The 26,138-nt window shown below is 33.4% G+C and overlaps 1 protein-coding gene across 1 annotated transcript in view; it reads left to right on the top strand.

Moving 5' to 3' along the window:
- The window catches only part of LOC145632126 (uncharacterized), a 33,180-nt gene that overhangs the window by 4,469 nt on the left and 2,573 nt on the right, over positions 1–26,138 (top strand). Inside the window, exons 6-41 of the mRNA XM_081684416.1 lie at positions 1,213–1,289; positions 1,410–1,464; positions 1,630–1,678; positions 2,212–2,349; positions 3,250–3,331; positions 7,198–7,273; positions 7,370–7,416; positions 7,544–7,738; positions 9,348–9,423; positions 9,993–10,073; positions 10,576–10,656; positions 10,809–10,879; positions 11,298–11,352; positions 11,441–11,489; positions 11,982–12,119; positions 13,531–13,612; positions 13,698–13,776; positions 14,306–14,352; positions 14,586–14,797; positions 15,017–15,104; positions 15,216–15,332; positions 15,425–15,543; positions 15,620–15,692; positions 15,776–15,895; positions 16,152–16,220; positions 16,320–16,490; positions 16,607–16,654; positions 16,847–16,988; positions 17,751–17,848; positions 18,539–18,683; positions 21,820–21,908; positions 21,991–22,101; positions 24,013–24,087; positions 24,697–24,762; positions 25,127–25,315; positions 25,406–25,516. Of these exons, the coding sequence (XP_081540542.1) occupies positions 1,213–1,289; positions 1,410–1,464; positions 1,630–1,678; positions 2,212–2,349; positions 3,250–3,331; positions 7,198–7,273; positions 7,370–7,416; positions 7,544–7,738; positions 9,348–9,423; positions 9,993–10,073; positions 10,576–10,656; positions 10,809–10,879; positions 11,298–11,352; positions 11,441–11,489; positions 11,982–12,119; positions 13,531–13,612; positions 13,698–13,776; positions 14,306–14,352; positions 14,586–14,797; positions 15,017–15,104; positions 15,216–15,332; positions 15,425–15,543; positions 15,620–15,692; positions 15,776–15,895; positions 16,152–16,220; positions 16,320–16,490; positions 16,607–16,654; positions 16,847–16,988; positions 17,751–17,848; positions 18,539–18,683; positions 21,820–21,908; positions 21,991–22,101; positions 24,013–24,087; positions 24,697–24,762; positions 25,127–25,315; positions 25,406–25,516 (3,521 nt within the window). The remainder of the gene's footprint in view (positions 1–1,212; positions 1,290–1,409; positions 1,465–1,629; positions 1,679–2,211; positions 2,350–3,249; positions 3,332–7,197; positions 7,274–7,369; positions 7,417–7,543; positions 7,739–9,347; positions 9,424–9,992; positions 10,074–10,575; positions 10,657–10,808; positions 10,880–11,297; positions 11,353–11,440; positions 11,490–11,981; positions 12,120–13,530; positions 13,613–13,697; positions 13,777–14,305; positions 14,353–14,585; positions 14,798–15,016; positions 15,105–15,215; positions 15,333–15,424; positions 15,544–15,619; positions 15,693–15,775; positions 15,896–16,151; positions 16,221–16,319; positions 16,491–16,606; positions 16,655–16,846; positions 16,989–17,750; positions 17,849–18,538; positions 18,684–21,819; positions 21,909–21,990; positions 22,102–24,012; positions 24,088–24,696; positions 24,763–25,126; positions 25,316–25,405; positions 25,517–26,138) is intronic.

Below are 26,138 nucleotides of genomic sequence, written 5' to 3'. Positions count from 1 at the left end.
AAGCTTGCTTGTGCTCTCCTCGGACCACTCTATATTGTCCGAAGAGTTTTATTTTATATAACTAAAAGGAATATACAAATTTTCGAGTAATTTAGCTTTGTCACCAATGTCATATTAGATGTTAATTGAGTGTATATGAAAATTTTTTAGTATGTGAAATGTATGTAAAATGTCACCCACTTGGATTTTATGTGGATCATGAAGAGGTTCTTCTCTTTTAGAATATAAAGGTAGCTAAATTTGAGTGCCTGTTGCTGCTCTTAAAATGTAATTGATGAGTATATTGATAGGATTTTGTGGAGTAATAGAGTCTCTAGGACATGTGGCCAATTTCTCCTTGTGTAGAATCAATTGAAGGACTACACTTATGTGAGGTTGCTTTCCAAAAGCTTTGGGCTGTGTGTTCATTAGATATATGACTATGACTAATATACAGCCACACCTGTGTTTTAACTTTACAATGAAGTGTGTATTCTGCTGGTGTGTGAAAGAAAGTCCTTTTGCTGTGTTTAGAGAGATCTGTTACTTATTTGAATGGAGCACTAGCTTGTGTGCTCATAGTTGCAAGGAAAACCACTTTTAAGCATTTTCTGCATCGATCCTATTGATGATTTAGTTGCGAAGGAACTCCACAGTATCTAATCATAATTGAAGAGTTGAAGCAGTTGTGTTTATAAATTATTCAATGCATATAATGAATGACTGTCTTCAATTTTATTGAAAATTGGAAGTGTGTCATACTGATCGATGCAATTGTGGTACTTTTAGCTAGTGGGGGTCTTTGATTTACTCTGCTTGTGGAGTGGTGATTGTCATACTGGTTGCATTATATCTATAAAATGCTAGACGCGAACTCTATCCGTAATTACATGACCCAGTTTAGACCCGAACAAAAATCTACCACCGTGAAAGTTGATGTTTCTCATATTGATTATCATTATTTTAAGCTAATTGACATTAGACCTGAATATGACCCAAATCGAACCACTTTATCTTCTGTATTGGACTTAGTCTGATTTCAGACTGAACTTGACCTGATTTCCACCTCTTCCTTTTTATTGGTATTAAGGTCTGTGGTATAGTGAAACTATATTAACATTACATGTTTTTTATAAGACTTGTAAACTTATGAGATTAAGAGGATGATTTGTTAAATTTAATCGTGACATTGCCGTTTAAATCAGGCAACTAATTTATTCTATCGTTTTGCAGAGGAATATGAGATAAATGCAGTGGTTGATGCTCATATCTATAGAGGAACTTCTGAAGATCTGAACGGGAAAATCATGGTTTATATTTCATCCCTCAAACCGAAAGAATGCTCACTTTGTTAAGAACTACAGTTTCATCTTTATTCACATTGTAGATGTTCTGCTGTATCTAATTATGTTTTCTTCTCAAATTTTCAGGTAATTTCATCAGGGAAATCTAATGCAATCAATGTAGCGCATCCTGTGCTTTCTGGTAGCCATTAGTTATTAATTATTTTTTTTTTCCATTTTTTTTATTATTAAAATTTTATTTTATGAGCAATAAAAAGCGTGTTAAGTTATTTTGTTTATCGCAAATAAAATTGCGCAAACCGGAAAGCCTGTTCATTGACTGCATGACTTGATTATTTTGTGACAGCTATGTCTGAAAAACTATATGTTTTGGAAGGTGAAATTGGTGCTGGAAGGTAAGTATCTGTCTTGTATAGTTTTATGCGTGTTTGAATCTTTTTTATGTAATCATATACACGAGCTTTGGATTTGGTTGAATGGTTATTAATATGGATTTGGTTTTTCCTAGTATATTGGGATCAACTTTTTTTTTTTTTTTTGACGGGAGGGATCAACTTTGAGTCTCACGTTCTTCAGAAAGGCATTAACATTTACTTTAGGAAACAATCATCTCCTACTTTTTCATTAGTACTTTAAAAGTTTAAAAGGTGTACAATTTTGACTTGTAGTCCAGGACAGTAGATTACAGATTACAATATTAGATCCTGAAATCTATCTTTTAACTATCTATTTTGTAGTCTGTTGATGTTTTTTTGCATTGAAAGAATTGAGATTTTTTTTTCAAGCCATTACGAAACATGTATTATGTGTTACATGTTATTTGCACCTGTGTCTGTCAAGGGTGTTAGGTTTCATTTGGCAATATTATGTGTTAAATGAATTTGCGACACCTTAAATGAATTGTTCAATTTCATTTTTCATTCTGCAGTAAAGTAAAAATGGTTACAGAGCTACTTGAAGCCATCCATCTTGTTGCTTCAGTTGAGGCAATCTGTCTAGGAGTGCAAGCAAAAATTCATCCTTGGATACTTTACGACATTATCTCTAATGCTGCCGGTAATTCATGGTAAGTATCTCAGTACCACTAATGTCTGTTGTTGATGTAATTATCAGTGATGAAAGACCATGGTATAAGTCTAGGATCTGGATGAGATCACACTAACAGTCACAGAACCACTTTCGCGGGCAATGTAGATGGTTTGTGGCTGTTGCAGCCAAAAAATGCTGTCGTGGTATGCTCAAAAACTTGTATAACCCTGGTGATGCGGTTGCGACTTAATACCTTGGCAAAGATTATTATTATACTATGGAATTTGGAACTGATTGAATACAAAAGCAGAATTAGACACAGGGCTTGAGAAAGGCAGAATGCCATGAAATTTAGACATGTTTATAATTTAGTTATTCATTCATAATTGTCAATTAGTGTCGGGGCAGGCTATTCTGCAAGTTTGCAACCATACTGTTGCAGTTGATTCACACTTAAATGGTTTTATGACTGCAGATCAATCAATCAATCAAAGCCTTAATCCCATAAACGAGGTCGGCTACATGAACCAAAAGTGATTATTCCTTATAGTCATCTACAAAAATATTCCTCCTCCATCCCTTACGATCAAATACTTCATTCTCATTCAAATCCATATGCTTCATATCCTTTTAAATGGTTTCATGACTGGAGATTTGGGAATAAAATAAGTTATGCTTACTTCAAAGCTAGATAGTCAAAGAATATTTTGATTTTAAAAATTTAAGTAAATCCTGGTTAAAAATCTTCTGAAATTTGATATGCTTGACCTTCATCTTGAATACAAATCTGCTTGTGATCAAGCAAAGAGAACTAGTTGGACAAAGATGAAGTTGAACAAAAAAAAAAAAAAAATCCCAGATTTAGCAATCTGTGCAACAATGTGAAATGAATTATTTGCTCCCATTTTATCTGAAGCCAGACCTTGCATACATGCAGGGTTTTCAAGCATCATGTTCAACAGTGGTTAAGGGCTGACCATATGAAGGATCAGACTTTAAGTACCCTAGTTGATAATTTGGTAAGACTGTTAGATGTAATAATATTTTTTGGAAGCAGTTAGATGTATTATTTGTTGTTATACTTGTCATTGTCCAGCTATACTGGGTGATATGATGTGGTGTGTTGCATCTGTGCAACTTTTTGATTCAATCTTTAAATGCCTTCTTTATCCATACATAAGAATCCAACTTTGATTTGGAGAAAAAAAAGGCGTTGATACTATGAAGCATTTAATTACATTACACATTCCCAAATCCATGGCCATGTTAAAGGATATCTTACCGATTAAACATTTGAACCAGCCACCATTCTATTTTTGACAGATTAGGGTTAAATAGGGTTTACCACTGGGTAGTTTATGCTGTTTTTATAGTTAATTATGCATTGATAATTTTTCACTCCTGTGTGATGTTCCCAAATTTTTACTGTGAGGCATAGATGATTATTTTCCCTGCGCTTTGTTTGGGTAGCAAAGAAGGAAGGAAAGGGAGGGGAGGGGAAAAGGAGGAAGGGAAGGGAAAAGAAAGGGAGGGAGAGGTGAGCTCTATTTTCCCTCCAAATGTCTCCAATTTTGGAGGGATTATGCTTATTAAAGACAAAGGGAAAATGGATCCCTCCATCTCCTTCCCCTTCCTTCCCCCAATCCTTTACCCAAACAAGAGAATTTGTCTCCCTCCCTTTCTCTTTTCTTCTTTTCCTTCCATTTCTTTTTATCCAAACAAAGTGCTGATCTTTTGAAAATAAATTCACAAGGGGACTTTCTTTGTCCTTGGCGTTGGAAATTAGAGGAAACATGAAGTGGCTCAATAAGACATCCTGGAGTAGATGCTGATTTATAGGATTAGCATTTAGATGAGTGATATATATAAGTTGAAAAAGGGTCTTAGAGAGTAACCATATGAAAATCCTAGCATTCTCTAGCCAAATGCTAAAAATTGGTAAATGTATCCAATCATATACCTTGCAAGCGATTTTCTAAGTTTCATTATTTCATCTGCTGAAATAATCTTGCAAGAATTTTTTCCCCATGCAATGCAAGTCCTTCACCTATTTGTAATGCCTAGACAATGTCAATAAAACTATGTGCCCTTTCACTTACTTAATTCCTGATTTATGAAGCGTATTCTATGGACTTGTAAGAGAGTATCTGTAGGGAATATTTCAAGCAATACCCCAAACTTGAACCCCATTGTGATCATACACTTAAGCATGGTGGCGTTCAAAGGGAAGAAAGCTAGAGCAAAAGAGTCGCCAACAAGTTTTAGGAACTTGTAAACCGTTCACAGGGTGAAGATTACACCCCTTAACGATCCATGAGATCGTCAACTCCAATAGCTCTAGAACCAAGACTGGTGTTCGGGGATGAGGGTACGAATCCAATCTAAAATAGAAAGAACCCGCCCTATAAAATAGGCCTCTACTTTATCCTACTCGTATTCATGTGCGCTTTCTGACTAACATGCAATCATTAGGTTAACCCTAAACTATTTATCTATGTTGGTTGAATATTAATGCACAAATAAAACTATTATTAGCGATCACTTGAATTAAAATCATATTAGCCTAGATTAAATTATTAATTATCTTATTAAGCGTGATTTCAAGTACAAATTCCCTTTAAACATGTATAAAAGGCGTGATCAAGCAATAACAATAATATACATCAAGCAACAAAATAATATTGACAATCATAAGAATCATCATATCATAATCATAATAAGGCATAATAAAGCTTAATGATAATAGCAAGATCCTAGGCATGATACTAACATAATTAATAACATATCCTAGCATGTCACTAAGTATAAATATCAAAGCTTTAACCCTAACATGAAACTAACATGCTATTAGAAAGAATAAAAGACATCCTAAACATGATACTAGAAAGCAATAAATAACATCTTAACATGATACTAGGAATTAATAAACAAATCTAAGCATGCTTTCTACATTGCAATAAATAAATAGGTAAATAAATTACTTATTTCGAAGCCTCGTGCCTCTTTCTAATAACAAAATACACACGTTAGTAACTTCAAGGAAAATAATAAATCAAAAAATTAAATTAAATAATCGAAAGAAAGAGTTAAAAAGTTTAGACTGGATTTGTGACCAAACCCTCAGAAATTATCAAAGCTTTCACGTCTAGGGCGAAGGCAACTTCGAACTCGGCTAGGTGTTTCTAGATCTTGTGAGTTCAGTATTGTGTTTGTGAAAGAGCTAGTTTAGAAAGCAAGAGGGAGAAAGAATAGCTATATTGCTTAAGAGAGAGAAGAGAAGAATTAGAGAATTCTAGGTGATTGTTGATGATTGAAAACGGAGCTCAATGACCCTATTTATAAGAAAATAGTCCGGAAACCGAGCGAAAAGAGATCGAATTCCACACGGAATAAAATTCATCTTGTCGCCCGTCCCTGCAGCACCAGACAACGTCTGTCGTTGGCGCTAAAACAGTTTTTTTTGCGGATTTTGTTTTTATCATATCTTTTGATCCAAAAGTCCAAATACGTCATATAATATGTCGTTGGAAAGCTTTTGAAGTCTACTTTCTAACCCAATTTGAATCAGATTAAAATATTTTGTGTATAAAAAAATATGGCCGAAATAGTGAAAGGGTGTCAGTTTTGGATAGAGTTTCGTATTCCTTTCATATCTTTTTCGTTATAGCTCGGAATTAATATTATAATATATCATTGGAAAGATAGTTTCAAGATCTATCCATCCATATAAGAGTTGGATAAAGATTATGAGGCACGAAAATAATATCTGACTGTCTTTGAACATCTTTAAATTCGAATAGAATTAGGATTCTCAAAAAGAGAAATTTTATTCAATTTCAAACTCTTTGATCTTATCTTTTCAAAAAGGATAATTAAGATCTTTTAGAAACTTATAGAAGCTTCTTATCAATCCTTATTAATTTAGGAATAGGATTAAACCTTTGGACCCTCCACATGATCATTGGGTCGTAGGTAAAATCCGGTTTGGGCCCAGTTTAGTATTTTGACCTTAACTTCCTCATTATTCATCGGAATTGGGCTAATAATGTATCGTTGGAAAGGTCTTTTCGAGCCGCATCCAACTACACCATTATTGAACCCTTATCATGGACCAAACTAAACTGGATTGGACGTTTTCATATAATAGAGCAGGTTTTCGAAAACAGAAAGAAGGATTTTTAATAAAAACTACCGCATCACTAGACTTTTCACACTTCGCTTCATTCGATTATCATTCGACGCGAAAGATATTCATCACTGGGTTTGGTTTTGGGGAGACACAATTGGGTGTCTACAGTATCCAATGATAGACTCTTCGACTTTGTTGTAGATACTCTCTTACAAAAAACTCGTTGGTTTTTTACAAATTACCCTTTTTCTTAATTTTTTGAGAGATCACTTTTTTTTTTTTTTTTAATTGAATTACTTTTTTTTTTTTTTTTTTTTTTCTGTTACGAGTTCTGGCTGGGACGAAGGTCTGATCCTAGTCTTAAATTAAGAAGTGCTAACAAGAGAATTTGTTTTCCCTAAAAAAAAAAAACAAGAGAATTTGTTCTGTTTATTGGATTATATACTCTAGATATGTTAATCATTGTCAAGTAATTTGATTTATTTCAAAAGATGAGATCACTTATTTTTATTGAATTACTTTTTTTTTTCCCCTTCAAATTAAGAAGTGCCAACAAGAGAATTTGTTATGTTTATTGGATTATATACTCTAGTTATGTGAATCATTGTTAAGTAATTTGATATATTTCAAAAGATTTGTGATATAATTTCATTTGAATTTATTTGTACTTTCTTATTTGCTCAATGTCTGACAAGTATTTGAGCTGGTATAGTTATGCTGTGTTTAAAATTTTGCTAATTTATACTGCAAATACAGGGAGCTATTTTAGGTTTGGCAAAATCTCTTCCATTTCCATTGCCGCTTCTTGGAGTTTCGCATCAACAACTTCTTGGTACTAACAGCCAAATCTTTTATCTTTTTGCTTATGTATTGCCTTCACCTGCTAAATTTTTTATTCTTTGTTGATTATTTTTGGTTGCTTTCAAAGGGTGTTCTCATGTGGGCGGAGAGGAAGACAATGCACCATTGTTTAAGGTGATTTTGGCTTTGTAATATCTATTTAAAAGATGCCGCTCCTGTTGTGCTGGACTTCAGCCTATAGCTAGTAGTGTCCATACAATGTTATTGTTACACATCTGGTGCTTGCCATTTTTAAATATAGGTATGGGAGAAAGTTTTAGGAATCAAACTCAATGAAGCAGCCAATGAAGAAACTTACAACCCTTTGGAACTAGCAAGAGAGCTGGAGTCTAGGTCAAAATTGGTAGACCGAGTTGGTTTCATTGGTCTTGGAGCAATGGGGTTTGGCATGGCAACTCACCTACTGAAGTCAAATTTGACTGTCGTTGGCTATGATGTAATTCCACTTTCTCTTTCTGCAATTTGCTTTGTTCTTAAATGGGCTAGAAGAGACCATGTTTTTTCATATATTATTGTTATTATTTTTTAAAAATCTATTTATAGTATTCTGTTTTTTCAAAAGTTCCTGCTGTTGATATCCTTATTTTACCTTTGGTTTGGGCTACACTATTAGGTGAAATATCTTTCCACAGATATCTGTTTCTGTGAAGGTACTAAAGAATATTGTAAGTGTGAAATATTGATCTCTATGTCAGGAGAATGTATTAATCACTGTTAGGGAACTTCTCGTCTAAGTATCTTTACCAATCTGTTGTTACTAACCCTGAGCATGTCACTGGATACTCACACATACCTTTTCTAAAATGACATAGAAAGTGTTCCAGGCAGAATGTAGTATGATCTGGAGAAGCTCCAGCAAAAGCAACAAGTGAATTCTACTAACTTATTGCCTCATAGAAAAACTTTTGTTCAACTTGTGCTTCTTTTAATATATCATCGACTTTAGTTATCTATCTTCTTGGACCCTTATGCTTTGTTTGGATAGCAAAGAAGGAAGGAAAAGAAGGGGAGGGAAAATGGAGGAAGGGAAGGGAAAAGAAAGGGAGGGGGAGGTGAGCTCCATTTTCTCTCCAAATCTCTCCAATTTTGGAAAGATTATGCTTATTAAAGAGAGAGGGAAAATGGATCCCTCCTCTCCTTCCCCTTCCTTCCCCCAATCTTTAACCCAAACAAGAGAATTTGTCCCCCTCCATTTCTCTTCTCTTCTGTTCCTTCCATTTCTTCCTATCCAAACAAAGTGTTAATCCTTTTCTTTTCCCTGAATGAATTTGAAAATTATTGTAGGAGTTTGAGAACAATTTTCTTTATGGTTCCAAAAGTAAACTGAGGTTGAATTGGGCCTGAAAGAATCCTTGCATTTGCATCATCATTTGCTGGTGATCAGTCCACATAATTGGTTGTCTTCTAGGGTTGCCTTAGTTCTGTTTGCTTGGAAGGCTCCATGCCTCCACATCAGGCTTCTTCCTGACAAAACAGTCAGGAGAATTCGTAGCCTGGAGACATGTACACCAGAAAAAAATTTCTTTTTTAAATAGCTACTTTGAATCATGTTGACAAATAAGTAGTTCCAGTTTACATGTTGATGGTTAATGGATAAACCTGGATTTAATTATCTATATCTCAGCCGCGAATGAACTTTTACACCATGGAAAAACTCTCCAGTTCTTAAATATAGACAAATGATGTAATTTTGCTTGACTAAGGTTGCTTATTGATGGCATCATTGATTGTGCTGACGACAGCATAAAGGATATAGAAGTATAGAACCCACAAATTTATTATATCTGCACAGGATTGTTTCCCTGTTGTTGTTCCTCCACCACCCCCCCCCCTCTGTCTTTTTTTTTTTTTTTTTCCTTTTATATTGGTCTTCAGCAGACTGGATATTGTTGCTGTCAAAATCTTCTACTCATTCGATGATGCTCCTAAGTAATTTGGTTATGTCTGCTTATATATGTTTTGTTTGTTGCATTTAAGAAAAATACTTTACCGTTATTATAATATAATAATATAATGTAATATAAATATAATATAATGCATGGCAGGTCTATAAACCAACACTTTCTCGATTTGTCGAAGCGGGAGGATTAGTGGGTAACTCTCCTCTAGAAGTAGCGGAAGGTATATTAATTTTATTTTTACCCCCTCTGTTGGAACTTTGGATGCTAGATTTGCATGTAGTGTGGAAGAAGTCAGTGTAGGACTGTTGGTTTTCGTGGTTGTACTGATAATATTCTGCATCCATGATGGTTTGGTACTTTGTTGTTTCCTGAATTTAATCGCACACAATAAATCAAAGAGCTTTACCCTATAACCCCAGGTGGAGCCAATGAGGTTGCAAAAGGGCTTGTTCATCTCCTGCCTCATTTTGTCTTTGTATTTTTCTACACTTGTTATATTATAAACTATAAAACATGTATAATAATTATTAAGATGACCGTAAGTTGTAAATTAACTGCCTTATTGAAACACTGTATTACTTGAAATTTTAGAAGACATTTTTTCATGGAAGCATCTGATCCAGAAATGTCAAGTTTGTCTATTTTTCCATGCTTTCCACATTAAGTTTAAGTATAGGATGTTTCTCTACAATCTAGAGTCATACGACAGAGTTACAAAGCTTCGTTTTGGGCAGTTGCCAAATGGAATATTTTATGCCGTCTTGATTCAGTCTGAATGTTTATCTTCAGGTGCTGATGTGCTTGTAATAATGGTTACAAATGAAGCTCAAGCAGAAAGTGTCCTTTTTGGAGATCTGGGCGCAGTCCAGGGTATGTGCCAGCAGCTTGTCTGCCTGGAAGATTAATTTTACCGCATTGGTTTATACAAAACTTTAAGAATATTTTTATATGCTGGATTTGAAAGACATTGTAAATTTTGTCAGAAGAAACATCAGAATATTTTCTTTGTCATCTAAGTGGCTTGTTGATCTCTTTATATTATGTTCCATGGAGGTGGTGTAACTAATCAGAAAAAGGAGTACAAGCAAAGGAGGATGAGCTGCCCTATAAAACAGATATAGTAAATTACAGATCAACCCAGTTGCTCTGAATCTCCCCAATAGGGCAATCCTTGAAAGCCCCCGCCGCCTTAGTCCATATGCTTGACAAGACTTATTGACCTACAATAAATAAAAAGAAATATTAACACGTGCAATGACCTGGATGTTTCTCTCCAGCAACACACACCACAAAATTGGCATGAAAGCGTTTTATGGAGACAGTATTAACATGACGTTTTCTGATTTTTGGTTATGGGTCTCGTGCATTTCAGCTCTTTCAGCGGGAGCAACTATTATTTTGTCATCCACAGTTTCTCCAGCATATGTGAACCAACTGGATCAACGTTTACAAGGTATGTATATTATTTTTTATATATCCCCTTTTTTTTTTTTTTTTTTTTTTATTATCTCTAGCATAAATGTTGCACTTGCTCAGAACTCCTGTACATCGTCAAATTTGTGACCAGTGTCCTGTCAAATTAATGTCTATGTTAAATGAGTGCAGGCAAGAACTTAAAACTGGTGGATGCACCTGTTTCTGGTGGTGTGAAAAGAGCATCCTCAGGAACTCTTACGGTGTGTAAATAACTTTCGGCTTGGCTTTCCATTTACTGATTTAAAAATCATAATTATTTTTTTTAGCTGCGTGAAGTCTATAACATGAATATTTAAGATCTTTGGTTCTTTGCAAATCAATCACTGTGCATGTAAGAAAAAGACGTCTCCACAATATTATATCTGGACCAAATACATGCATAAAGAACAATACATTGTAAAGTTTCAGAATCAATTTGAATATAGCATCCATGGTGTTATTGGTGTTAAAGCACTTTTGCATTAGTTGCAAAGATCTCATTTATTTGGCCAGATGGGTGCTAATTTCTTCTGATGACTTGAAACTATAAGTTAATAATCAAGAATATGTGGCACTTTTCCGTGCTGTTAGATCGTTTGGTGACTACTATAACTGACAATTGCAGCACATATTCATCAGGTAATGGCATCTGGAACAGATGAAGCTCTGGAGCAGTGTATTTCAGTGCTTTCTGGTAATGGGTACTAATCCATCTGTTCATAATATTTTCCTTCAGTTATATAATGATTAAACTTATTGGTACTTGCATGTCTTGTCCATAGCATTGAGTGAGAAGCTATACATCATCAAAGGAGGATGTGGAGCTGGAAGGTAATTTTGGAACTTTTCATTTTTTGGAGAATTTGCACTTATCTGATTGTGTTGTTTTGCTAATTGCTGGTGGTGACAGGCTGACAGCATAAAATCATGTCATCTTTTCATATAATGTGATCCATCATGATTTTGCTTATATTTTCTACTTTTCAATTAGAAAGTGATGCTGAATGCAGATTCACTTAAAGTTTGGCCATACTAATACTAAACAAGAAGAAAATCATTTTGGTTGGTGTATTTTCATTTCTCTATCTGTACTGGACCATTAGACACTGTAGTGTCATTTCATGTACACTTTATCTCTACATCTATTCTAAATGGAAGGAGGGAAAAATGTAACTGGCTACTGCAGCTATTGAAATTCTCTCACTGCAATGATGTAATTTTACGGTTATAGTCATTTCATCTACACTTTCTCTCGAACTAATTTCTGAATAATTAGAGGGAGACCAAGCATTATGTGACTGACCCTTTTGTTATGGTATGTAGCTGTGTTAAGATGGTTAATCAACTACTTGCTGGAGTTCATATCGCATCTGCAGCTGAGGCATTAGCCTTTGGTGCTCGCTTGGGTCTGCCAACAAGAAAGTTGTTTCAAATCATAACCACCACCAGTGGAACATCCTGGTAATTATTGACATTTGCAATTGCAAATTTGATATTGGATTTTTGCCCTATGTAACATGTTGTGCATTTTGTTAAAAGCTTCTTTCACTGATGCTCACAAGTGCTTTGTCTTTTATATCTTTGGTACTCTTTTTTATGTAACAAAATTCAAAAGGCATGCTTGTTTGTAAAACTGTTCTGGAGTATGTAAACCTTCAGCATAATAGGGTTTCTATTACATAAATAAAACAGTAGAAACCACCGTGGTATATTTCACTGTCTTAGGAAATTTTCTAGATCTAGATCATGTGAGCCCATTGCGGGTTGATAGTTGTACTGTATTGCAAAAATTCTAGCTTTATGTTGAATTTTACAGTTCATTTTACTTAATTTTCCTCTCTTGATGTTTACACAATTTTTACCTATACAATATAAAACAACAAAGCCTTAGTCTCAAAATAATTTGAGCTCGGCTAACATGAATTTTCATAAGGAACTGTCCAATTTTGAAATACTCAAATGGTATTAAAAAAAAGGCAAGTTTAGTAGAAGAGAATGAGGAGACACATAATTTGGTTTATCCATCCCAAAAGGCCCTTTAACGATTTGTGACAATATTTATGATCAGATTCAATTGTTTTGGAGGTCATAAGGAAGTACTCTATGTACCCTTTTCTTGCTCAATTTAAGTCTTATTTTTATCTTACTATTTTTTAAAAAGTTTGATAGGATACTAGTCAGTAGCTATTGTATGTGTCATTTCTTGGTGTGATTGATAAGGAAAGTTGGTAGTTTAATCTGAACTTCTTAATGTGATTAAGTTAAAGCGTTTATTGCAGAATGCATCAGGATGTGGAAGGTTACAGTGATGCGTTGTCGGTTTTACTTCATTTTCAATTTTATCGAACACTAAAATCTTTTTACCTTTTCTTAGAAGACACCTTAATATTGATAATAACTTTGTTGACGCTCTTTGCAATCGAGAGCAATATATTACAAATCCAGTCATCCTACCACAGAAGATTCAATTTCGTTTATTGTATGCCTTCAAGTTTCAGCCACAGACCAAACTCTTCATCTTGTCATAAGATTACTAATGTCATATAGTGATTATCACATTATGTGGGATTTGCGCAGGAAGTTGGTGTGGGTTTGCAATGAAGTTAGATCTTGAAATTCGATTCCATGATTTTGTTTCAGTTATGGATATAGTGTGTTTTAAAGATAATAGTATATTTTAAAAATGATTCCATCATGAGTGAGATGGATGATATACATATGTACGAGTAGAAATCTGTTAGAGGCTTACACTCTTCATTCTGTTCTCGTTGCACAACTGAATTCCTTATTCGTCAAAATAATCATGTTGCTAAAGACCCTTCAATTCACTGTTAATATGGTTATCATTATTCTTACCTGCTTCCTTTTGCAGGATGTTAGAAAACCGAGGTCCACATATGGTGGACAATGATTTTACTCCTTATTCTGCACTTAACATCTTTGTGAAAGACCTGGTTAGCTAAAGTTACTTACGCACAACCAATTTATATGCCTTCAAATGTATGTTTGTTATAAGATGGTTATTATTACTCATTTCAGGGAATTGTTTCTCATGAATGCTCATCTCGGAAAATTCCACTTCATGTAGCCGTCACAGCACACCAATTATTTTTAGCAGGTATGTATATTGGATTTTATTCACTCTATATGACAACATTGTACTTTTTTTTTCCAATTTTTGTTCAGTCGATAATTTTGCTATGCTCTTTTCCTTTTTGGACGGTTCCTTACGATTATTCATGTTAGCCGAGCCCAAATCATTTTGGGACTAATGCTTTGTTGTTGTTGTTGTTGTTGTTGTTGTTGTTGTGTATGACAACATTGTGTACTGCATTCCAATTCAGTTCTTGCATTAATAAGGAATCTAGAAACCAAGTATAGCTTTCCTGTTGCATATACTTGGATTGTAACTTTTGTTGGTGTTTAATGGAATGGGTCTGAGGCACATTTACCTGATTAATTGTGCTAATTCTATGAAGGTGACAGCTAAAAAGCTGGTTAACATGCAACATCTAATTTGTCAGAGCTAGTTAATGTAGCTGATAATTTAATTTGTAAAGAGTTGCGTCTTGATTGCTAGTCAAAGTATTTATTAACTCTTACATTTCCCTTACATGCAAGCAATGCTTAATTGTTCTGGCTGGCAGGTTCTGCTGCTGGCTGGGGTGCTCTTGATGATGCTGCTGTTGTCAAGGTATGTATGATGTGCTCCTTTTACACTATTAAAATGTAAACCTCTTTTTGATATGAATTCATGTTTAATTGGACCAGTAAGTAATATCAAATCTTAAGGAATTTTTTGTTGGAAAGAAGTTGATACGAGGCCATTGCAAATTATCTTTACTGATTAGTGTGAATAGGTATACGGACTTTCACATTAAGTTTGATAGGAATCTTTTAACACTGACTTTTTTCATCTGTTTTTAGTTTTATGAGTCTCTGACTGGAGTCAAAGTTGAGGGAAAGCTCCCAGTCCTTAGTAAAGAACATGTGATGAAATCTCTTCCGTCCGAGTGGCCTGTGGATCTTACCAGTGACATAATCAAGCTATGCGAGGACAATAGGAAGCCTCTGGTCGTTCTCGATGATGATCCAACAGGAACACAAACCGTTCATGATATTGAAGTTCTAACAGAATGGTAGGCAACCTATGTTTATACTAATGTCTTTTGTTGGAAGACACATTTTTTCTAAAAAAAGTCAAATATAGGGTAAACTATTTTGCATGATTTGAGAAAAGAGTATAACCGGTTACTTAATGAGTTTGTATCAAGGTATTGCTGCAATAAATATCCATAGTGTATTGCTTAATTTGCTAGAGATAATTGCTGGTGTCAATGCTTCTGCTTCTCTTGCAGGAGTGTCGATAAACTTGTTGAGCAATTCAGAAAAAATCCCAAGTGCTTTTTTATATTGACAAACTCAAGGGCTCTTAGTTCTAACAAGGTATTGTAGAGGAATAATTCTTTTGAGACCATGGTGCTCTCCATGGATGTATGCTTCTATTATGATTAACTTTGTTGATTTAATGTGTTTTTGAATTCTGACTTTGCACAGGCTAGTGCTCTGGTGGCTGAAATCTGCCGCAATCTTCAGACTGCAGCTAAATCAGCTGATATTGAGTTCACAGTGGTATTAAGAGGTGATTCTACTTTGAGGGGTCACTTTCCCCAGGTAAAGCTCTTCATGCATATACACTTTATTTATTTCCTTGGGTTTTTATATTTTTTTTTATTTTGTTGATGTGATGTTTGTTGGATTATCAGGAAGCTGATGCTGTTATTTCGGTCTTGGGGGATATTGATGCATCAATCATTTGCCCCTTCTTTTTTCAAGGAGGTCGCTTCACTATAGGGGATGTACACTATGTTGCAGAAGCTGACCGGTAAACATTTATTTAGTTTATTGTTGATTTGTTGATGGACTTTTTCTGCCATTTTATGCTGAAATATGTTATTTAGGCTTGTTCCTGCTGGAGACACTGAGTTCGCCAAAGATTCTGCTTTTGGCTATAAATCTTCAAATCTGCGACAGGTTTGGCTTCATGACCACGTCCCACTCTTAATGAGTTATGTCTATTAAGTAACTAGCCTTATATCTTGGTTTCTGTTAATTAGTGGGTTGAGGAGAAAACAGAAGGGCGTGTAGCAGCTAGTAATGTTGTTTCTGTTTCCATCGAACTATTGCGCAAAGGTGGTCCTAACGCTGTTTGTGAGCATCTGTGCAGTTTGGATAAGGTAATGACTATTTGTTTGAGATAGGCCTTTAGTTTTCAGAGGTGTTGCTCACATTTATCACCTTGGATATGCATGAAATACTGTGCATAGCTCGGTGTGTCATTCAGATTGGGATGGAGAGAGTTATTTTCTGTCTATTCCAATTGTGTTGGTGTGTTCACAAAAGAGCATTAAAACATCAGTGTAGTTCACATAATTCAGTTGTAGGTAGCATCTAGTGGGATTTTAAAACTTGTGATATACCTGGGTGTAACAGGGGTCAACATGCATAGTTAATGCAGCTAGCGAAAGAGATATGGCTGTGTTTGCTGATGGGATGATCCTGGTAAATTTTTATTCTCATTCAGTGTTGCCTCTGTTATTATCTGGTTAAGTAACATAAGTATGAAATACTTTTCCCCCTTTGTGGTTGTGTTCTTTCCAGGCGGAGCTGAAGGGAAAGCGTTATTTATGTCGCACTGCTGCTAGTTTTGTTTCTGCTAGAGTAGGAATAATTTCAAGACCTCCAATTTCCCCAAAGGATTTAGGAATTCACAAGAAAACCACTGGTGGTCTTATTATTGTCGGATCTTATGTTCCAAAAACTACAAGACAGGTGATAACCATATAAAGCTTCGTAATCCTGCTGCTCTGTTCTGTTATTCCTTAATATCAATGAATTGTTCGCTTTATTTCTGAGGCCTAATTATTTGAAATCGTCATTTTATGCAGGTTGAGGAACTAAAAGTTCAATTTGGACATGCATTAAGATGGATTGAGGTAATTGATATTGTTTAATTCACATACCAAAGCATGAAAGTTCTTGTCAACTCCTGTTTCCAAGGAGGAAAACAAATTAAGAGATAGGAAGATTTGAAATTTATGTGTTGCATGACTATTAAACCTTTCTGTGTGAGGTTTTGTATCTTATACTTTGACAAGAGATTTGATTGTGATCCTTGTTTTCCCCAGATACCGGTGGACAAGGTGGCAATGAAGTCGCCAGAAGAAAGAGCAAAAGAAATAAATGAGGCTGCGGAATTAGCTGATATATATCTTAGGAACGGCATGGACACAGTAATAATGACCAGTCGAGATCTTATATCTGGAAGAAGTTAGTTGTCTTGAACCTTCTGCTTTCTTATTTTCTGATAACCTGTTCTGTTGTTCTTAGTTATACGGACCAACTGGAGGCTGGGGGGAATTCTTTCCCTTCAATTTATGTTTTTGTACATGTTCATGTCATTTGCAATTGCATGAGTAAGCTTTTTCTGCATTCCTTCGGCAGAAGGTCCCAAACTTTCCAGTTGTTATCATGTTTGTATCTGTAGGCTGTATGACATTTTTTGGTCTATACCTCTTGTACAGTCTTCATTTCACAATTCCTTAAGTCATTTTGTTTTCCAAGCTTAACATATGGCATGCCATGCTGATTTTGATTAACGTCCTGGAATATTCTGTTTTTAATAAGAATCTTGTTTTTCTTACACCATATTTGCTCTCTCTCAAAGCTGTTAAATTTCTCCAATGAATGCCTGTTGGTTACAGTATCAGGATTGTTGCAGTCTTGTTTGCTATAATTGTCAATATATTGAATTCTTAGCATTATTGAGTTACATAACTGTGATGCCTTTGTTGATACAAGAAGGATAAAACAAATTTATTTGTGCTTAATTCCTATTGTTCCAATCATAAAACACAATTGCTGAAAACCATTACACTTTGTTTGGTTATCATTTGTGCAAGGTGAGTGGAATGGAGACTCGAGATAGAGTTTCCATGTTTCTTTCCAAACCTTTCCAACGTTGGAAGGATTTGATTTAAAATGGAGGGAAAATGGATATCTCCTTTACATTTCACTTCTTTCTTTTTTCAGCCCCTTCTGAAAGCCTGGAAATCAATTTCAAAGTAAGCTCTGCCTTGGTGGAAATTGTTAGGCTCATAAGTACAAGACCTCGGTATATTCTCGCTAAGGTACTTTTGTTGATATTACCTTCTTGTGCTTGGCAGGTTTGTAAAATAATTGCATTTTGCATTTCCCTCGTGCTCTGTAAAAGTTAAATAAACCTCTGCTGATAAAGATCATAATCTCAAATATATACTTCAGTTAGGTCTAGTCCATTACATTGTGTCAGGTTGGCATATTCAGCTAGTTAAAACTCTTAAAACGAACTGGGAAGTGTCAATATTAATGATTGTTACTGTTTAAGCATCTCATTTCAGGTTTTTAGCAACAAAATAATACTTTGTAAATTATTAAACGATCCAACAGTTAAAATTAGGTCAAGTGACTTAGTATTGAATCTTGACCGTAATTTCAAGAATTTGTGAAGGGGCAGTGAAATGTGAAACTGTAAATGAAGTTTTATGATCCATCTAATGAACTGAAGCTGGAATGCATGATTTTTTTTTTTTTTTTTTTTTTTTTTTTGGGGGGGAGGGGTGGGGGGGAGGGGAAGGGGTGTAGATCTCCTTGTTATTTAATTGAATGGAAGAGTGTTCCTGTTTTTGTTCATATATTTTTCTATCTGAATCAGGTCTTGCAATATTCCTATTAGCTTTCCAAGGGAATTGTATTTATAGGCAGTTCAATCTAAGGTAGTTGCATCAACTTAGATGACTGTGCCTACAGAGTTCATAAAGCAGATTTGTTGCTTTTTTCAGGGTGGAATCACTTCATCGGATATTGCTACCAAAGCTCTTGATACCCGACTGGCTAAAGTAGCTGGACAAGCTTTGGCCGGTGTTCCCTTATGGCAGCTTGGTGGTGAGAGTAGACACCCAGGAGTACCATACATAGTTTTTCCAGGTAAGGTGGCCTTTTTGCATTTTCATGTTTGGTCCGTGCAATATTTGTTGTAATTTCTCCCTCATGTAGCTTGCTGGGTTTTACACTAACTCCTTGAAATTAAGACTTGTGCTCTATATTTGTTAGGAAAATTCTACTATTGTCCCCTTTATTTGGACCACCACTATACTTAATTATCATTGGCCGATTTTTTATTTATTTATTTTTACCTTGGTCAAACCTTAATTTTGGTATTTTCATTTATTAATTCATTTTTTATTTTCCAAATTTTAATTACTGAATTTACAAAAATCATTTTAATTACATTTTCGAAATTTATTTATTAATATCATATTTTAATTAAATAAAAAAAAACAATTAAATCTTTATCAAAAAAAAAAAAACAATTAAATAAAAAACGATTAAATCAAAAAAATCAAAATCAAAAAATTGTTCATCATGTTCTTCATAGTTCATCAATGTTCTTCAAGTTTTTTCATCCATGGAGGAGATTAAACACAAACACATAATCTATGTCCATTAAATTCAGTCGCACATCGAAAGCGATTTACAATATGGCTCGATTTAAAAAGCAAGTGCGAAATTTTAATATACAAAAAATTTGGGATCTTTACGAATTTGGGCAGCGATTGAAATCCCAAAATAATAGGTTTGGATTGTACATTATCAGTCAAAGTTTGCAAAAACGATGATTTTATGTTAATCGAAATCACAATTTTTAAGTTTTACGATAATCGGGGTTTGTCATGAACATCTGAAAAATAAATCGCATCATTTTTTGGTCAAAACCTTGTTTGATCCAAAAAACACGGAAAACGAATTTAAAACTTGTTTGTGTAAAATGTTTTACCCCAAAGAAGGATAGGACATTACCTATTATGAAAATTGTAATTATTAACAACATATGACATTAGGTTTTTTTGGACATTACCCATTATTGATTTATAATTCACTAATATTTTGTTATGTTCTTTGTTGGTACGGAGTAGTAAATATGAATGTGGTCTTCATTGGACAACCACAGTATCATGTTAACCAGGTTTGGTATAAATGGTAATTAATATATATTTACTATTGTGGTTTGCTTTATGTATGCATATACTATAAAAAAAAAAATATTATGGAATCAATATCTTTTAAAATTAGAAATATTATTTAAAAAACATTTTAATCACCAATTATAATAAGGATAGTTTCCTAATTTCTTATGTTATTATTATTGTATGGAAGATTTTAAAATCAGTATAATTTTCAAATTTCAAAAGATTATATTCTAATATTTTCCAAATATTAGAATATATATCTTACTGATTTTGTCGACATATCCTATGATTTTGTAAAATTATTGATTTTTATCACGCCTAGAATTATGGTAATATATATATCTTTAATAATGCAATAAGCATGAAATGTTTGATAAACAATCGTGTAAAATGAATTTAAAAAGAGGATAAAATTTGGTAAATAGAATATTAATAAATCTTAGGATGATAACTGATTTACTTTCTCTCAAATTTTAGATTTTTCTAAGATTTTGTTATTTCTTCACGCAATTTGGTCAATAGGATATTAACAAAATCTTAGGATAATAACTTGCATACTTTCCCTCAAAAAAGATAAAATTAGGAAAATACCATAATTTAATTAAGGTTTATTATGATTTAAAATCTATCTTTTTTTTTTTAAGGAAATACTTTAAATTTTTTTTTTTCTAAAATAAGATGATTTTCAAAAAAAAATTGACATGCATATGTCTTAATTATAAGGAATACAACTAGCAATAGTAGCATGTATTTAGCCTAAATATAAGGGGCTGAATATTGGCTTTCCTAATTTATAAATACAAAAATATATTTACTATATTTAACAATTTGTCATTGTATTCTTTCAAAAAAAAAAAAAAGTTTGCCATGTAATTGCTCACCTCCACGTTTTTTTTTTTCATTTGGTTATTATATGGGATTCTTCCAATATTAGGATATGACATTACTTATATATTTAGAATTGGTCTTAATCTCCTTAATTATTATAAAATTATAATAATAATAATCAAAGACGCTTCATTATTTTAATTAATAACAAACTAGTATCCAAGTAATTCAACCATTGGGTCAAACGATAGCTAAGAAGATAATCATCTAATTTGACAATTAGGTTGCCATTAGAATAACTCTAAAGGTGGTTTGATTCATTGTTAATTTAATTTTGAGGAATATGCATACGGAAATCAAACCACAATAGCTGATATATAAGTGATCAATGATATCAAACTTGGTATATGTACATTGTGACTTGGTTAGTGAATGAGGATTGAAAACTATATCCAAAATAACGTATGGTCGTAGACCAAAATAAACAATAATATTGCGTTTTATAGGTAATGTCCTATTAACATTTGGGTTAATGCCTTATATGCAAACAGAATTGAAAACTATATCTTTTTTTTTCCAATCAAACAAGTATTCCAAAACAAAAATCGTTGTTTTCTCCAATTTGCTCACAAACCTAGATTTCGAAAAATTGTTAATTTTTTTTTTTTTCGCATATATATAATGACCGATTTTACATCCCTTGTTTGCGATTATCCAATTAACATACTTCGTATATTGTTTTAGGATTAAAAACAATCCCAGATTCACACATGAATCCAAATTTTGAATCAACTTTTCACACATAATATGTAAATCGATGCATATTTTCAATTTTCATTGATGTGCGAGTGAATTTAAGGGACAAAGATTACCATAATGGTGGTTAATCTCATCCATGAATGAACAAATTTCTTGAAGAACAATGATGAATAATGAAGAACATTGATGAACAATTTTTTGATTTTGATTTTTTATATTTAATGTTAATTTTTTATTTTATTTAAAACTGATTTTAATAAATAAATTTCGAAAATTATAAAATAATTTTCAGAAATTCTGTAATTATATTTTGGAAAATAAAAAAAGAATTAAAAAAGGAAAATACTAAAATTAAGGTTTGACCAAGCTTTAAAAAAAAAATAAAAAATCGAACAATGATAATTAAGTATAGTTGTAGTCCAAATAAAAAGGACCACAATAGAAACATCCTATTTGTTAACATATTCTGGATCTCTTTTGCTGACTATTACTTCAATAAAACACAGGCAATGTTGGTGACCATAAAGCTCTTGCTGAAGTTGTACAATCTTGGGCTCGTCCTGCGAAAATTACATCAACCAAAGAACTTTTGCCTGTCAGAATTCATATACATTCTCTTTGAGATTCAATCATTAAAGGGTTTATTCAATTCTAACTAACTTAATTTTGTTTCGAAGAATGCTGAAAAAGATGGTTATGCTGTTGGAGCCTTCAATGTTTACAATTTGGAAGGAATCGCTTCTGTTGTAGCTGCTGCTGAAGAAGAATGTAGTCCTGCTATTTTACAGGTTAGAAGTCATTATTCAGAAAGATGACAAAACTCATTTTTTAAGATCAACTACACATACCTGCATACATTTCAAGAACCTGCTTTCTATGTGAAATGAGTTTCACATCTATGATCCTTCAACTCACCAAATTGTCAAATTATTCAGAAGGAAATATATTCCAGAATAAACATTTAAGTGTAAAAAGCTATAAAATACATGACCTCAATGGAATAATCTTAATGTATCAGCTGATTAAATAGGGTTAACGTGGGCCCATAATTCTTAGTTACCGTAGTCGTTGAATTTGACTGGTTACACTTAGCTATAATTGAACTCGTAGAAAATTGATAATATGTGCTGATCTTTTCTAGGTTTTCTCTATCTGAACCCATGACAAATTTTTCCTTTTCTAGGATACCATTAAATTAACTCAGTTTATTTTTAGATTTGATTCATTGTGTTCAGAAATACATTGTGTTGCTTTTTTAAAAAAGCAATACAAGGTATGATTAAATTATTATAATTATTTTGAATCAACATGCTTTAATTATTACTCCCTCTGTTTTTAAATACTTGCTCCACTTTCCTTTTTCGGCCGTTTTTAAATACTTGCTCCATTTCCTTTTTTGGAAAGCTTTTACAATATTTTATTTATTTCTCTCACCTAGTGGACCCAAACAACTATCATATTTTATTAATTCCATATTCTCTCTCCTCCAATTTCTCCACTACTTTTGCTTTTTACAATTTTTAAGTAATTTCTCTCACCTACTGGTCCCAACATATATTCACCAATTCTCTTCACTACTTTTGCCTTTTATAATTTTTTATTCTTCCACCAACCCTACTACCTCCATATTTTATTACTTTCTCCAATTTCTCCTAAAACTCCGCGCATGGAGAAATGGAGCAAATATTTAAAAACGGAGGGAGTATAATTACAAACAGCACCAGAGCAAAACCAGCCATTGGTATAGTCCTGGTATGCTGCGTTGTTTAGGGACAAGGCACCAATCAATATCTGAATAAATCTTGTTTGTGTCATAGGGTTTCAACAGTTATGATAAATGAACTTTAGATCGATCTAAGTCTTGTTTGTGTCTTTCAAATGATTAGACTACTAATCAAATTTTCTTGCACTGTAAGCTGGCTTGTCTAATTTGGAATATATTATTTTAACAAATGCCGTCTTCCTACCTACTGTTTTGGGTATGCAAAAAATATTAGCTGGTTTGGCTATGTCACGGGCATTCTCCTGAGCAGATTCTTTAATTCATGAATCTCGATAGCTATTTGGTCTGTGGCTTTGTGCTGTTGGTTTTATTTAGGGGTGATCTCTGAGTGATCTTTCATCATGGTTGGCATGTAAACTGAATAAAGACATATGTAGTTAGTTTTGGTTAGTTGCACTAATGTATACCTACATACAGTCATACATTGATACATACGATCACCTTTCCAAATTGTTAGCATAGATTAACAAACATGCTATTCAGAATACTACTTTGAACAAAGGAATTTTACACTTTTACTATTTAACGTTTATTGTTTGGGAAATTTTGGATGATGGAAAATCTTCACGACTGTGCCTGTATGATTCACTCAGCATAAATAGGAAGGCACTGATTGATTTTCACAATCAATGGTACAATAGAAAAATGAAGATGTATTGATGATATCTCAAGAAGAGAAAACATGTATACATAATAAATTGTACAGATAATTACATGAATGTGGAGACTTCTGACACGTAACTGTATAACCAACACCACACCGCCACACCATATTATTAGGCATGTAGTTTTGGATTCTATGTTGCATCAGTATATCTTGCCAATGAACTTGACTACTTTTTTTGCAAGTACTCAATGTTCTTTTATGGTTCAGCGATATCCACTTATTGACTTCTTTTTTTTTGTTTGTTTGAAGATTCATCCTGGTGCCTTGAAGCAGGGAGGAATTCCTTTGGTTGCTTGTTGTCTGTCAGCTGTTGAGAAAGCCAGTGTAAGTAGTCTTTCATACAGGATACCCCCTAGGCCGACGGTGAAACAAAGGGAGGGAACAAGGTTGTTTCAGAGAAATTTGCTACCAATGAGAATACGCAATTTTTTATGGCTACCATTTAATTCTACATTTTATAAAAAGAACAAGGTTTCAGAATTGATGATAGCATTTGTGTGGGTAGCTAGTTCAATGAACCACTATCCTCAGTCATACGTATACCTTTATCCTGCTAAATAGAGAGAGCAAAAGCACTTACTTTGTATTATTGTGTTACTATTTATGATAATCGCTTTTTCACCAAGTGCAAGGTGTTCTAAAGTGTAGTGGTTTTTGGGAGCAGCGATGTGAGACACAAGGCTAGCGTGTGTTTGTTATGCCCATGAGACACTGTTTCTCAATATACTTGTGAACTATTTAACATATACTTCTTTCTTTTTCACAATAATGCTCTCCACTCTTAGCATTTTAGAAGACAACAGTAATTTTATGAAAGTAAGAAGCAAAAATTCAGTAAGAACATTATGCTCAGTATTAGTATTTTGATGTGGAAATGGAAAAGACTATCTGTTTTTGGGCAATACTTAACTCCCTGTGAAATTTGTATAACAGGTTCCAATTTCTGTTCATTTTGATCACGGAATTTCTAAGCCAGAATTAGTTGAAATGCTAGAGTTGGTGAGTATCTTTCAGCTGTCCAACTATTACGGTTACGTTCGGCATCACTGTGGTTTTTTTTTTTTTTTTTTTTTTGGAAAGCCATACTTTGTATAATGTACTTTAAGTAAAAGACTAAAAATTTAGTCAAATTTAATAGAATCATCATATTTTTAAAACTGACAACATTAAAGTTCAAGCCACTTTTTGCAGTTTCTTGATTTTTGTTTTTCGTTTTTTTTTTTTTTTTTTTTTTTCTTTATGGGTGAAAATTTAAGAGTTTATTTTTTTCCTTTTTTCTTTATGGGTGAAAATTTTCTTTCAAGCCTTAACATTCTAAATGCATTTATGACTTGTCTATTAATGTCTGAGGAAATAATGCCAGGGATTTGATTCGGTAATGGTGGATGGCTCACATCTTCCATTTGAGGAAAATATATTGTATACAAAATACATTGTTGATTTGGCTCATCAGAAAAACATCAGTGTTGAAGCTGAATTAGGCAGATTATCAGGGACTGAAGATGACTTGACTGTTGAAGAGTATGAAGCAAGGCTTACTGACATTAATCAGGTTTGATTTCTACTATTTATTTCCACTCTTTTATCTTCTTGTCCACTGTCTTTTTGGCCACTTACCAAAGGCGTGTCTTTTGTATTTCAGGCAGAAGAGTTCATTGACAAAACTGGTATTGATGCTCTGGCAGTGTGCATTGGCAATGTCCATGGGAAATACCCTGCGAATGGCCCAAATCTGAGGCTTGATTTACTTAAGGTAGGATTTTTCATTCTTATATAAATTTTTGATCAAAGAATATGTAACAAAGAACAAAAAATTAATAAGAGAAAAGAGAGAAGTTTAATATGGTTCCCCACATATTCTTATATCTGGCTAGCCAAACCATCAATTGATAGGTGGCCACTTCACATATAAAGCAATTATATGAGTATTAAGGGTTAAAGTGATGATCAAATGTTTAATCACCCTTATGGATGGAAATTACTTCAGTAAAAAAAAATTGGGTTGCTCTTCTAAACAAGTGGAGTTTTTTATTTTTTTTTTATTATTTATTTATTTAGTTTTTATTTTTTTTATTTTAATATCCCTCAAAAGAATAGAGGTGACTTGAATGAACGAATGGGTTATTTCAAAAAAAAAAAAAAAAAAAAAAAAAAAAACAAATGGGTTACTTAATTGATACTCCCTCCATTATTAAATACTTGCTCCACATTCCTTTTGCGGCCGTTTTTCAATATTTGCCCCATTTCCTTATTTGAAAAGCTTTTATAATATTTAATTCATTTCTTTCAACTAATGGGACCTAATTTTATTACTTTTAGATTCTCTCTCCTCCAATTTACCTTTCATTAACCCCACTACCTCAATATTTTTAATA

This window comes from Chenopodium album, chromosome 5, assembly GCF_948465745.1.
Source record: "Chenopodium album chromosome 5, dcCheAlbu1.1, whole genome shotgun sequence".
Classification (NCBI taxonomy): Eukaryota; Viridiplantae; Streptophyta; class Magnoliopsida; order Caryophyllales; family Amaranthaceae; genus Chenopodium; species Chenopodium album.
Note: the sequence above shows the minus strand (reverse complement) of the source record. Positions and strands in the feature narration are given on the sequence as shown.